The 13,038-nt window shown below is 37.5% G+C and overlaps 1 protein-coding gene across 4 annotated transcripts in view; it reads right to left on the bottom strand.

Annotated features, from left to right (window-relative positions):
* Positions 1 to 2,919: 2,919 nt before the first annotated feature.
* The window catches only part of PCF11 (PCF11 cleavage and polyadenylation factor subunit), a 28,221-nt gene continuing 18,102 nt past the window's right edge, over positions 2,920 to 13,038 (bottom strand). For 2 of the 4 annotated variants that reach the window (XM_032167038.2, XM_032167040.2), the window contains exons 10-16: positions 10,633 to 10,752; positions 10,016 to 10,121; positions 7,866 to 8,049; positions 7,036 to 7,191; positions 6,559 to 6,651; positions 5,628 to 5,663; positions 2,920 to 4,047 (exon numbers count right to left, since the gene is read on the bottom strand). In XM_032167038.2, the coding sequence (XP_032022929.1) occupies positions 3,832 to 4,047; positions 5,628 to 5,663; positions 6,559 to 6,651; positions 7,036 to 7,191; positions 7,866 to 8,049; positions 10,016 to 10,121; positions 10,633 to 10,752 (911 nt within the window). In that variant the 3' untranslated portion in view covers positions 2,920 to 3,831. The remainder of the gene's footprint in view (positions 4,048 to 5,627; positions 5,664 to 6,558; positions 6,652 to 7,035; positions 7,192 to 7,865; positions 8,050 to 10,015; positions 10,122 to 10,632; positions 10,753 to 13,038) is intronic. The other 2 variants (XM_032167039.2, XM_032167041.2) reach the window with 1 other exon arrangement.

Below are 13,038 nucleotides of genomic sequence, written 5' to 3'. Positions count from 1 at the left end.
TCCTGAATATTCTTATAAACCTCATTAGGTTGCTGACTTGGTACTAAATTGTAAGGTCAGTCATATAAAAAATATGTATATACTAAGCTGTTACATGAGAATGTTTTAATTTTTTATATGTAATTCCTTATTTTTCTTCCCAAAGCTTTTTATTTTTAGCTGAATTGCAATGAGATTGCTTTCTATTTTCCAAAGCATCAAAGTTGGAAATTTTCAGTGGGAAAATTACACTAAAACCAGGAGAATATAAACTTAATGAAATCTTTAGATTTTAGGAAACATGCCTTTCCTTTTATTTGTTCTGTCAAACTTCAATTCAATTTAAAAGAAAATGTTCCATCATCTGTGAGGCTTCCTTTAGCTTTCCTTGCTGCACTTTACAGTGTTAGATTACTACTTCTAGCTAACAGTGTTATGTATTGACTCTTTCTATCTTGGGGATGCTGTTGATGTTGATTTCTGAATTATTTACCAGATCTGGATGTTCATTAGAAAAAACTATGGAGCTTAAATACTAGAAGTGCCCCTGAATGAGAATCAACTAAATGAGACTCTCCAGAGATTAGGAATCTTTTAATATTCACTAATTCTAAGCCAGGTGTAGTGGTGTGTACCTGTAATCTAGTTACTTGGGAGGCTGAGGTGGGAGACTGGCTTGATCCCAGGAGTTTGAGGCCAGCCTGGGCAACCTGGTAAGGCCCCATCTCTAAATTTAGTATTAAAATTTGTTTTAAATTCACTATAATTCTAATGCACAGCCAAGTATGGGGCAGATCTGGATCACTGCCTTACATCTGGCCTTTACCTCAAAGAGAAAATAAGAATTGAACTCAAACCCAACTGTAAATACTAATGGCCATCTTGGAGAACACTGGCCTACCTCCATTCCAAAGCTAATCCTTCCTGTTCTTTTTTTTTTGCAGACAGTGTCCCTCTGGTTTTTCATATATTTGGTAGAGACGGAGTTTCACCATGTAGCCCAAGCTGGTCTTGAACTCCTACACTCAAGCAATCTACCCACTTCATCCTCCCAAAGTGCTGGAATTACAGGCATGAGCCACTGTGCCCAGCCCCTCCTGTGCTATTGTTGATACTATCTTGTTACAATCTTGAGACTGGTATACTGGGCATCTCCATCTTCAACCCATTTCTCCACTGAGCTCCTCTTAACATGCTAATGCCTCTCCTATTTGTCTAACTGCAATTCAATCTCTGGAGTTAAACTTCATTTAAAAAAATAGCTTTTAATATTTTGTTACCTCTCATCCACACTACCCATTGCACCAGGTGTTGGCACCCATACTCAGCTGTTCTTAGGTCAACAGTTACAGAGTATTTCTCAGTCTTATATATTTTCTTGACTTCATTTTGTTGACTACCTTGTCCATTGAAATTTTCTTCCTGCTCACACCTGTAATCCCAGCACTCTGGGAGGCCAAGGAGGGCAGATCACTTAAGGTCAGGAGTTCGAGACCAGCCTGGCCAACATGGTGAAACCCCGCCTCTACTCAAAATATAAAAATTAGCCAGGCGTGGTGGCGGGCACCTGTAATCCCAGCTACTTGGGAGGCTGAGACAGGAGAATCACTTGAACCCGGGAGGCAGAGGTTGCAGTGAGCCGAGATTGTGCCACTGCACTGATCCAGCCTGAGCGACAGAGCAAGACTGTCTCAAAAAAAGAAAAAAAAAATTTCCCATTGCTGGTTTTCCCATTTTCTTTCTTACCTTCCCACCTACCAGTCTTTGTTCCCCCATCCTTGACCCTCTTCTCCATGTGGATACCGTTGATAAACGTTTAGGTTTGAATGTCACCTTCCTTTTAGAATGTTCCATACCTTTAAGCATTTGATAAAAGCTATGGTGGTTTCCCCAGAAAAATGTTCAACGGGAAGTTTTGCCTACATTTTTGGATTCACAGACCTCAGTTCCTGTGGCAGTGTTCATATACGTAAGTTCAGCTGTCACCTGTTTACAACTCAAATCCAATGGCTACCAGTTTTCCCACTGGACCTCTCTGCATTTAGCAATCTCTAAAATTGTATTCACTTGATTCTTAAAAAAAAAAAAAAATGCAGATAGGATGTAACCTCTGTTTAAAATTTCTAGTGGCTGCTCTGGTCATCAGTTTAATAAAAATTCCTTAGCATGACCAAGAAGGCTCTTCACTACTCAAAAATAAAGGCCGGGCACGTGGTTCATGCCTGTAATCCCAGCACTCTGGGAGGCCAAGGCAGTAGGATCACTTGAGCCCAGGAATTCAAAACCAGCCTGGACTACAGAATGAGACTCCATTTCTACTAAAAAAATTAATGGCTCATCATAATGTCCTATTCAAAAGTACTGAGTTTTAACCATAAGAAGTCAATTTTTGAAAACACAAAGTGTTTCAAGCCTTTACATTTGCTGTTCATTTTCTAAAGATACCCTTCCCATCAGTACGGACTCCACTCCTGGTTATCCTCCAAGACTCAAATATCACCACTTTTGTAGTATCTTCCTTAAGCCACCTTCCAGTAGTTTGGTGTGCTTATTTCTATCCTAACAATTTGGGGGTATCTTTTAAAATTGCATAAATTGTATGGAATTAGATGAAACAAAGCCACGTTCAAATTCTTATAAAAATTTTAAAGTGAGTGGCTTAATTTCATCTGTAAACTAGGGACACCATCTACCATGTAGTTATTAGATGTGAATACCAGAGAAAATACATGTAGAAAGTGCTGCTAGTGCCTGCCACATACTATGTGTTCAATAAAACTCAGTGTTTTATATGCCTATCTCCAATAAATGGCAGAAAAGACTAACCTGTCTCAGAGTGCCTGGCTCATAGCAAGTACCATGTTCATGTTTTAAAAAACAGATGAAAGACAACAAGAAAGTCACATTCTAAAGCTTTTCAAGAAATAAAGAAATACAAAGTTTCTTCATCATTCTATTTATTACATGTATGAATATTAACATCTCATGGTGTCCATCTAAGTCAAAACCAACAAAAGAAAAAAGTTAACCATATCTCAAGCAAACATTCTTACAGATTCCCGTTACTTAAAATAGAAATATGTTCATCTGCATTAAATCATTTGACAATTTGAAAAATGTCTTTAAAAAAAAAATCACCTTTAGTACTTAAATATATTTGTTAATTGTTTGATGGCATCAGTGTCCAAGTTCAAGAATAAAACTTGCTTCATTAGATATTTTCAAAAGTGAACATCTGGATGGTTCTCTATACCTGGAGATGTGTGTGTGTGTGTGTGTGTGTATATATATATATATATCTGTAAATATGTCCTATTTTGTCTTTAAAATTTTTTCAAAATCTGGCTTTTCTATTTGAGAAAAGCCCTACGGTGCTCTCTCACAACCCCCTTTTGAAGGATGAAACTTCGAACTTTGCTGCTTTAATCACTGGGAGGCTACTAGAAAAAAAATCTTATGTTGAGGTTGCTGTTCAATTCCATTTTTACCCAATAAAAAGTACAGAAACTATTTGATGGTGTGCATAAATATTACACTCCATGAATAGCAAAAATATTTTTTATTTATAATTTACAGTTGCACAGTGAAAAATCGTACATTTTTACACATACAATTTCATTTTGTTAAATTTGCACACATCTACAGAACTTTCACACAACAAGCACCTGAAACTCTGCAGGCAGTAGGAAATGCAAATACTAAAATGTATTTATTAACCAAATGATAGCTGAAGGCCCTGCCTCAGCCAGACAATTTATATAGATATGTCTATATATACATAAAAAAATTCTTCACCTTCTAGATCCAACAGCAGCTTTTTTAAAAAAGAAAAACATACCTTTCTCATTTTATTTAAACTGACTCGACTGTGTCATTTTCTGTTTTAATTTCAGAGGGTGTTGCTATGCTTTCCTCTGTACAAGCTGGTGGTGTATCAATTCGTTCTTCCTTAACTTTGGGACTTTCACAGGGTTCCTGCAATTCGTTTTTGACAATGTTCAACATAATATTCAAAGGGTTTTCAACTGGTGTCTTGCTGGGAGATGGTGTACAATCAAATGAAGATGTCTACAAAATGAAAGGCCCTATGAGTACTGATGAAAGTTCAAAATTCTCACATTAAATAACATTTAGTTGTGTAAGACCCTTGTATGGACAAGAGAACACACATACAACCAAATGCAAATGAAACACCTGCCTCCCAACAAAATGTGCCATCAAGACAACCAAAAATAAAATATATATTGCACGTTCAATATGTACTCAGCAGTGAGTTAAGCAGTTAACAGCTAAGTTGTAGGACATTATACAGCCAAAAAAAGTTGATTAGACATGCTTCTACATTTTAATCACTACATAGATGTTAAACTCATATCCTGGGACTTGTTACAACCCTAATTTCAAATAGTCTGAGTATTTTAAATCCCCACAAACCATCATCCTCAACACTAGTCTTCTGACAACCTAAATAAACCTTCCAAATTGCCTCCAACCCATTATCTCTAAAAACTTATTTGTTCCATTACTTGGTTTTAAATCAGACTACAAATATGACCATTTGAACTTTTTTTTTTTTTTTTTGAGACAGAGTCTCACTCTTGTTGCGCAGGTTGCAGTGCAGTGGCATGAACTCAGCTCACTGCAACCTCCATCTCCTGGGTTCAAACAATTCTGCCTCAGCCTCACGAGCAGGTGGGACTATAGGCACCCGCCACCATGCCTGGCTAGTTTTTGTATTTTTAGTAGAGACAGGGTTTCACCATGTTGGCCAGGCTGGTCTCGAACTCCTGACCTCAGGTGATCCACGCGCCTCGGCCTCCCAAAGTGCTGGGATTACAGGCATGAGCCACCACGCCCAGCTGACCATTTGAACTTTTAAGGTCAACGACTGGTATCATTTTTAGATTCCATATGTGATCATTAAAAAGTATACCTATTTTGGCCGAGCACAGTGGCTCACGCCTATAATCCCAGCACTTTGGGAGGCCAAGGTGGGTGGATCACTGAGGTCAGGAGTTCAAGACCAGCCTGACCAATGTGGTGAAACCCTGTCTCTACTAAAAATAAAAAATTAGCCAGGTGTGGTGGTGCACACCTGTAATCCCAGCTACTTGGGAAGCAGGGGCAGGAGAATCACTTGAACCCAGGAGGTGGAGGTTGCAGTGAGCCGAGATTGCGCCACTGCACTCCAGCCTGGGCAACAAGAGCGAAACTTTGTCTCAAAACAAAACAACAAAAAGAATATACCTATTTAGATGGCTGAATAGAGATGTAAGAAAAAAAATAGTAGTAAATGCTACCCATAGCTCTAGAAACCTATCCCCATCAGGATCCTTATCTTCACTTTTCCTCACATTTCTTTGGGCCTAGTGGACTAGTAAAAGATACCATGATTCAAGTGAATAAAATGCAAGGAATGATAAATTTCAAAAATTTAATTGTTTGCATATCACAGAAAATGATATTCATATATGTCAATTCTGTCAATCTGGCACCAATTTCTACTGAACAACCTAAATGCTATATCAAAAAACAAAAACAGTTCAATATATTAAGTTTAAAATAACAATATTGCTCTGATGCAAAAACTGAAAAGTAAAATTTATTAATGCAAATGAGAACAAATACAGTAACCAAAAAGAACTTACATTTTGATAATCTTCATAACATGATGGATGATAAATCTGAAGCAAAAAGAAAAAAAGTAAATATGTGCATATTCATTTCTAATGGGCTATTCTGATATTTCTTTTTAACTTTAAACCAGAAGATAGTCTTTGGAAAGAAGACAAAAATTATTTGGTCCCAAAATAGATAAAACCAAATTTTCATCCTTATGCTTAAAGAGTCTGAAAAACTGACTTCTCTTGGCCCATTTAAGTATCTAGCCTAACTTGCTTTGTTTTCAGCACAGTATAGTTTGATGATGAAATATAAATCCACAATCAAAATAGTGCGGGTGGACAGAAAAATGACTAACTAGATTCAGAAGACCTGGTCCTGGGTCTGTCACTGACTAACAGTGCAACCTCCTATGTAAAGTGAGTACAGAACCGGGTGACTGCTAAGATCCCTTCTAATTCAAACATTCTATTACGCCGGGCGCGGTGGCTCACGCTTGTAATCCCAGCACTTTGGGAGGCCGAGGCTGGTGGATCACAAGGTCAGGAGATCGAGACCACGGTGAAACCCCGTCTCTACTAAAAATACAAAAAAATTAGCCGGGCGTGGTGGCGGGCGCCTGTAGTCCCAGCTACTCGGAGAGGCTGAGGCAGGAGAATGGCGTGAACCCGGGAGGCGGAGCTTGCAGTGAGCCGAGATCGCGCCACTGCACTCCAGCTTGGGTGACAGAGCGAGACTCCGTCTCAAAAAAAAAAAAAAAAAAAAAAAAAAAAAAAAAAAAAAAAAAAAAAAAAAAAAAAAAAAAAAAAAACATTCTATTACTAAAGTCCAATACCTTTTTTATTAAGACCAAAAATCAAACAAAAACTATTATGAACCCCCTCCTTTCGAAGTAATGTGTTAACCCAACAAAAAAATACTAATCTTAACATTTCCTTTTAAAGAAATGAAAATTACCTTTCCATCTACTCTAATAGCATTTTTCAAATGCCATTCCTCCTCTTCTTCATCCCAGTATTGTTCAAATTGTTCTTGACAGATTTCACAACTCTAAAATAGAATCATATAAAATGAAATTTACATAATAGACCATATTTAACCCCATTAAGTAAAAATGTACAAACATTGTTAAGTAGAGTAAGGAATTTATGAGTGTTCCAAAAGTTTGAATAATGTCCAATATATGATTCAAAATACATTTACAGGATTCTGTCAATCTTTCCAGCAAAAAGAGTAAACATTTCACTGCTTTTGGCCACTGTAGTTATGAAACTCAAAGCTAGATTGTAAGAGTAAAATTGAAGAGTAGAGCTTTCAAGAAGTCTTAAAATCATTAAAACAGGGATATAAATATAGTGATATGTTTATGAGTATTTACTTAAAGGAAGTGAGGGACACTCCCACTGTGAGAAAATTTAAACGTTCTTCTCTCACCTCAACTGCTCCAGCTGGTCCAGCAGGTACACTTTGGAACTCTTTTTCTTTAGCAGCCTCTTGAGTTTTGAGCACAACTTCTTCATGCACCTTTTCAAAAAACTGGCTCTTTGCCCGTTCTTCCAGATCAGCTATCTCCTCAAATTCTATCCAGTCCTTAAAAGGAGTTGATTTTTAAAAGATTATTCCATTTATTTCTAAATTTTTACAGTGTATCTTCAATATAATGCCATTTAAAGGTAGGGGTACATTCTTTTCTACATTATGCTCTAATATTATTTAAAATTATACTTTGAAACATATAACTAATGACAACATAAAACAACTAATTAAGATCTTTTCCATTAACTCTATAGTTACAACTACTAATTCAAAAAAGACAAGCTTCAAGTACATTTTTTTTTTTTTTAACAAAAAACAGTCCTAGAGGCTTGGAATTTTAGAGCTAGAACAAGCTTGTAGGCTACACTCTAATCTTAATAAAAAAAAAAAAAACACACATTCTCTTCAAAATTCATTTTTTTAAAAATGTGTTTATATTCTAGGGGTCAAAGCCTTGGAATTTTTAAGAGCTAGAATAAGCCTGTATGCTATACTCTAATCTTAATTAAAAAAAAAAAAAAAAAAACTCTTCAAAATTCATTTTAAAAAAAATCTGTTTATATTCTAGGGGTCAAATTTTATTCAGGAAATTCACATATTAGATTCCAGCAATTATTAAAATTATTTAAATAAAATTATTAAATTTCAATAATTATTAAAATTAATATACTTTTAGAATGATATAATTTAAGCCTAAAAGACACTATGGAGGCACATGGGTTACTTACTGTTAAACTGTAGTACCAACGTCTATGAGTGACTTTTCTGCTAACATCCTTTTCAGTTCTATTTTGCCGATAATGCCAGTCCAAATGATCCGCATAAACATCTGTCTGTGATGTTGTAAACCTCATTCCACAAGAGTAACACTGAATACCAGTGTACAGTCGATTGATAACACTGTCATAACGTCTATTTTGAAAAAGAAATAATCTTTAGTGTTGATAATATGGCTTAATGGCCTTTAAAAGCCAATTACAAATATTTCAATTTTCCATATTGTAACAATGGTGAAACCAAGAGCTGGCTGAAACAGTTAATACCCAAAGATCAGTATTATTCTCTAACAATGTGATTGACCCTCTTTACCTTAACTTTGGTGACTTTTGGAACATGGAGCCTGTCTTCTTATTGATAGCCCTGACCCGTTTATTTATTTCCTTTTAGCTAAAAATGAAATGATCCTGTGCTAGCTAACAAGACAATAGTTAGCTTATTACAGTTTGGAGTCAAGTCAAGACGGACATGGCAGAACAGTTAAATTTCACCTCTCTAAGATCTTTGGCATTCTGAATAATTCAACTTCTCCACTCTGGTGTTAACAGTGAAAAAAGTACAGAAGAAATAATAATAGTATGGATAACTAAAGAGAAAACTTAGAAGACCGTTGGGAAACAATAATTAGTTTGCTGTGGTCCACAAATAATTAGTTTTTTAAATTCTGGGCTCCCTATATGGGAAGAAACAGGTATATATAGAAGACCAAGTAAGTGAACAAACAGAGCAGTTATTAACTCCAAGAAAAAAAAAAAAAATAGCCAAGTGCGGTGGCTCACGCCTGTAATCTCAGCACTTTGGGAGGCCAAGGCGGGCAGATCACGAGGTCAGGAGTTCGAGACCAACCTGACCAAAGTGGTGAAACCCTGTCCCTACTAAAAATACAAAAATTAGCTGGGTGTGGTGGCACATGCCTGTAATCCCAGCTACTTAGGAGGCTGAGGCAGGAGAATCACTTGAATCGGGAGGCGGAGGATGCAGTGAGCCAAGATCACGCCACTGCACTCCAGCCTGGGCCACAGAGTGAGACCCCATCTCAAAAAAAAAAAAAAGAAAAAAGAAAATAGTAGAATAAAGCAAAGAACAGAACACTGGTACTTTGTTACAGCAACAAAATAAACATCTAGTCACAATATTAATATTGAATAATAAAAAACAGTCTTACAACTACATGGAGGGGAGTTAGTAGGACAGTACAAGGGCTAGCTAAATCCACCCTCTGCCCGTTTTTTTTGGAGACGGAGTCTCGCTCTGTCGTCCAGGATGCAGTGCAGTGGCCCGATCTCAGCTCACTAAAGCCTCTGCCTCTTGGGTTCAAGCAATTCTCCCTGCCTCAGCCTCCCGAGTAGCTGGGATTACAAGTGCCCACTACCACGCCCAGCTAATTTTAGTATTTCTAATAGAGACAAGTTCTAGTAGAGACATGTTACCATGTTGGCCAAGCTGGTCTTGAACTCCTGACCTCAGGTGATCTGCCCGCCTCAGCCTCCCAAAGTGCTGGGATTACAGGCATGAGCCACTGCACCCAGCCTAAATCACTTTCAGAAAGTTAAGAGATTATGTCCAGATGCGATAAATCAAGAAACAGAAAATTACGTATAATATAAGAAATAGGTGGCTCAAACCTGTAATCCCAGCACTTTGGGAGGCCAAGGCAGGTGGATCACTGGAGGTTAGGAGTTCGAGACTAGTCTGGCCAACATGGTGAAACCCCATCTCTACTAAAAATACAAAAATTAGCCGGGTACGGTGGCACACACATGTAATCCCAGGAGAATCACTTGAACCTGGGAGGCGGAGGTTGCAGTGAGTCAAGATCACGCCACTGAACTCCAGCCTGGGCAGCAGAGTGAGACTTTTGGGGGTGGCCTTTGGCCCAAGTACTTGTACAGCAGACATATTTTAAAAGAAGATTTAAAAATAGGCTTCCCAAAGACTATGTTAGGTATATTTTACCACATTTAAAAAAAAAAGACTTCCTAAATGTTAAAACAGTAAAAGGGATAAAGGGAAAGGGAAAGCACTAATAGTAACAATGTCCACTATAACAGTGTTATTAAAGTCACTGCCTCTTTATCTTAAAGAAAATTAGATTACATACTGTTTCAATTCTTCAACTGTAAAATTAGTAAGATCTGGAACATCTTGATCTTCATTTTGATCTTCCTCCTCTTCAGGGGGAGGCTGAGCAGCTACTTCACTTGCTTCTTCAATTAAGAAGAGACATACAAATTTCTTAATACCATTCTCCATGTATTCTTTACAGAGGAACACTATATAGTATTATAAGCAAATAGAGAAATCCACCTAGTCCATTCAGTGCTTCTGATCTCAAGTTTACTGGCCAAGGAACCTAATACAATTTTTTATTTTGATATGTGATGTTAACTCTGATCTCTTAAAAGTCACCTATAATAAAAGTCATTTACTTCATCAATATTCAAAACCTTTTCAAAAGTTAAATTAACATAAAATTACTGGTAAAAAGCCTGCACATTAGGTATGTTAGTTAACTGAAACACATGTCCACTATAAGGTAGTTCAATCTTAGGAAATCTAAAAGAATTTCATTATAAACCAAAAATCAAAAATAAAAACTATACCTAGGAATTCAATTATTGTAAGGAGCTTTATCGTAACTTGTATCATTATATTACATCATACATCGCAAAAACTTAATGAAGCTTTGTGTACATTTAATTATAAAATCACACTTACGTGCTGTAGCTGAATCGGGTTGGGACAATTTGAGAATTCCTGTTTTTAGCAATTTTGAAAACAATTCATTTACATCCACCTGACTGAGATGATTATCAGGATATGCCTTAGGGAGGGCTCCTAACAAAAAAAAAAAGAAAAAAAAACCACTCTTGAAGTGAATGTAGAACTTAAAGATGCAAATTATACTAAGCATTTTTCAAAGTTTTCTTCAAGATGTCCTGCCAACAGTAAATTTGACAAAATCTAATTTATTAGTAAGTTTAATTTCAAAAGCCCCTAAGAATATCTTTTCATTTAGGTCTACAAGTCAGCATGACTTGAGAATATATTCTTTTTTCCTTTTTTTTTTTTGTTTTTTTTTATTATACTTTTAAGTTGTAGGGTACATGTGCACAATGTGGAGGTTTGTTACATAGGTATACATGTACCATATTGATTTCCTGCACCAATCAACTCGTCATTTACATTAGGTATTTCTCCTAATGCTATTCCTCCCCCAGCCCCCCATCCCCCAACTGGTCCCGGTGTGTGATGTTCCCTGCCCTGTGTCCAAGTGTTCTCATTGTTCAATTCCTACCTACAAGTGAGAACATGCGGTGTTTGGTTTTCTGTCCTTATGACAGTTTGCTTAGAATGATGGCTTCCAGCTTCATCCATGTCCCTGCAAAGGACATGAACTCATCCTTTTTTATGGCTGCAAAGTATTCCACGGTGTGTATGTGCCACACTTTCTTAATCCAGTCTATCATTGATGGACATTTGGGTTGGTTCCAAGTCTTTGCTATTGTGAATAGTGCCGCAATAAACATACCTGTGCATGTGTCTTTATAATAGCATGATTTATAATCCTTTGGGTATATACCCAGTAATGGGACTGCTGGGTCAAATAGTATTTCTAGTTCTAGATGCTTGAGGAATCACCACACTAGAGTTGAGAATATATTCTAAAACAAATGCTGAGAACACTGAAAACAATGACCCTTTATGCTCCCTTCTCCCACACAATGCAGCACCACTCCTATCTCCAACTTTCCACCTTTCTAATTCTCTCTTCCTCGTCTTCTAAGTGCACTGGAAAAAGCGGTTTTATATAGATGAAATAGTTTATCACCTCTTAGTACTAGGCCTAAGTGGAAGTACTCCTGACCTCAATGCTCCCTGACACAACAGGAGAACTGAAAAAGGGAGATGAATCAGATGGCTCAGAGTATACCTGCTCCTATGACCTTTGCTAAAAAGTATACAGCCCTTGCAAAGCAGCTCAAGCTATTGCTGAAAAGGTGTCATGGTTACTACAGCTTCAATAACTTGAATAAATAAGATAAGCCTAACAATCTTGTTTTGCTTGATAAGGAATCCTCACTGGTGAGGAATCATTCCAGTCTCATATTTTTCCAAGCACTATTCTAATAATTGTGATTCTTTCTTGTTTTTGATTTGGTTTTGAGACGGAGTCTCGCTCTGTTGCCCAGGCTGGAGTGCAGGGGCACGATCTCAGCTCACTGCAAGCTCCACCTCCTGGGTTCACGCCATTCTCCTGCCTCAGCCTCCTGAGCAGCTGGACTACAGGTGCCTGCCACCACGCCCAGCTAATTTCTTTTTGTATTTTTAGTAGAGATGGGGTTTCACCGTGTTAGCCAGGATGGTCTTGATCTCCTGATCTCATGATCTGCCTGCCTTGGCCTCCCAAAAGTGCTGGGATTACAGGTGTGAGCCAACGCGCCCGGCCATAATTGTGATTCTTTAACTCAACTATGAAAACAGTATTTTAGGCCAGGTGCAGCAGCTCACACCTGTAATCCCAGCACTTTGGGAGGCCGATGAAGGTGGATCACCTGAGGTCCAGAGTTTGAGACCAGCCTGGCCAGTATGGTGAAACCTTGTCTCTACTAAAAATACAAAAATTAGCTGGTTGTGGTGGCCCACGCCTGTAATCCCAGCTACTCAGGAGGCTGAGGCACGAGAATCGTTTGAAACCAGGAGGCGGAGGTTGCAGTGATCAAGATCACACCACTGTACTCCAGCCTGGAAAACAGAGCAAGAAGATCCTGTCTCAAAAAAAAGAAAACAATATTTTAATGCATTTGTATGTCACTATGATGCATCTCACTACACCTATACAGAAAAGTTTTGAACCACTAAAAATTCCTCTTAATCGCAGAAATTCAATTTGCATCCACATACACATAATCCTTACCCTTAACCACTGTATACTCTACATTTATCATACTGCCTTATATATAGTAGGCTAATTAATGTCTGTTCAAGCTAAATGTCTGAATACATGAATGAACAGATCAACTTCAATAATCAATTACAGTAACATTTAACTCACTAGTTTAACCTTTACTTTCCTTTAAATTGCTATTTATATGCCTGAGATGCATAATTAGCTATTCACAT

The sequence above is a fragment of the Hylobates moloch genome, unplaced genomic scaffold, assembly GCF_009828535.3.
Source record: "Hylobates moloch isolate HMO894 unplaced genomic scaffold, HMol_V3 SCAFFOLD_11, whole genome shotgun sequence".
Taxonomy (NCBI): Eukaryota; Metazoa; Chordata; class Mammalia; order Primates; family Hylobatidae; genus Hylobates; species Hylobates moloch.
This window is presented reverse-complemented; position numbering and strand designations above follow the sequence as displayed.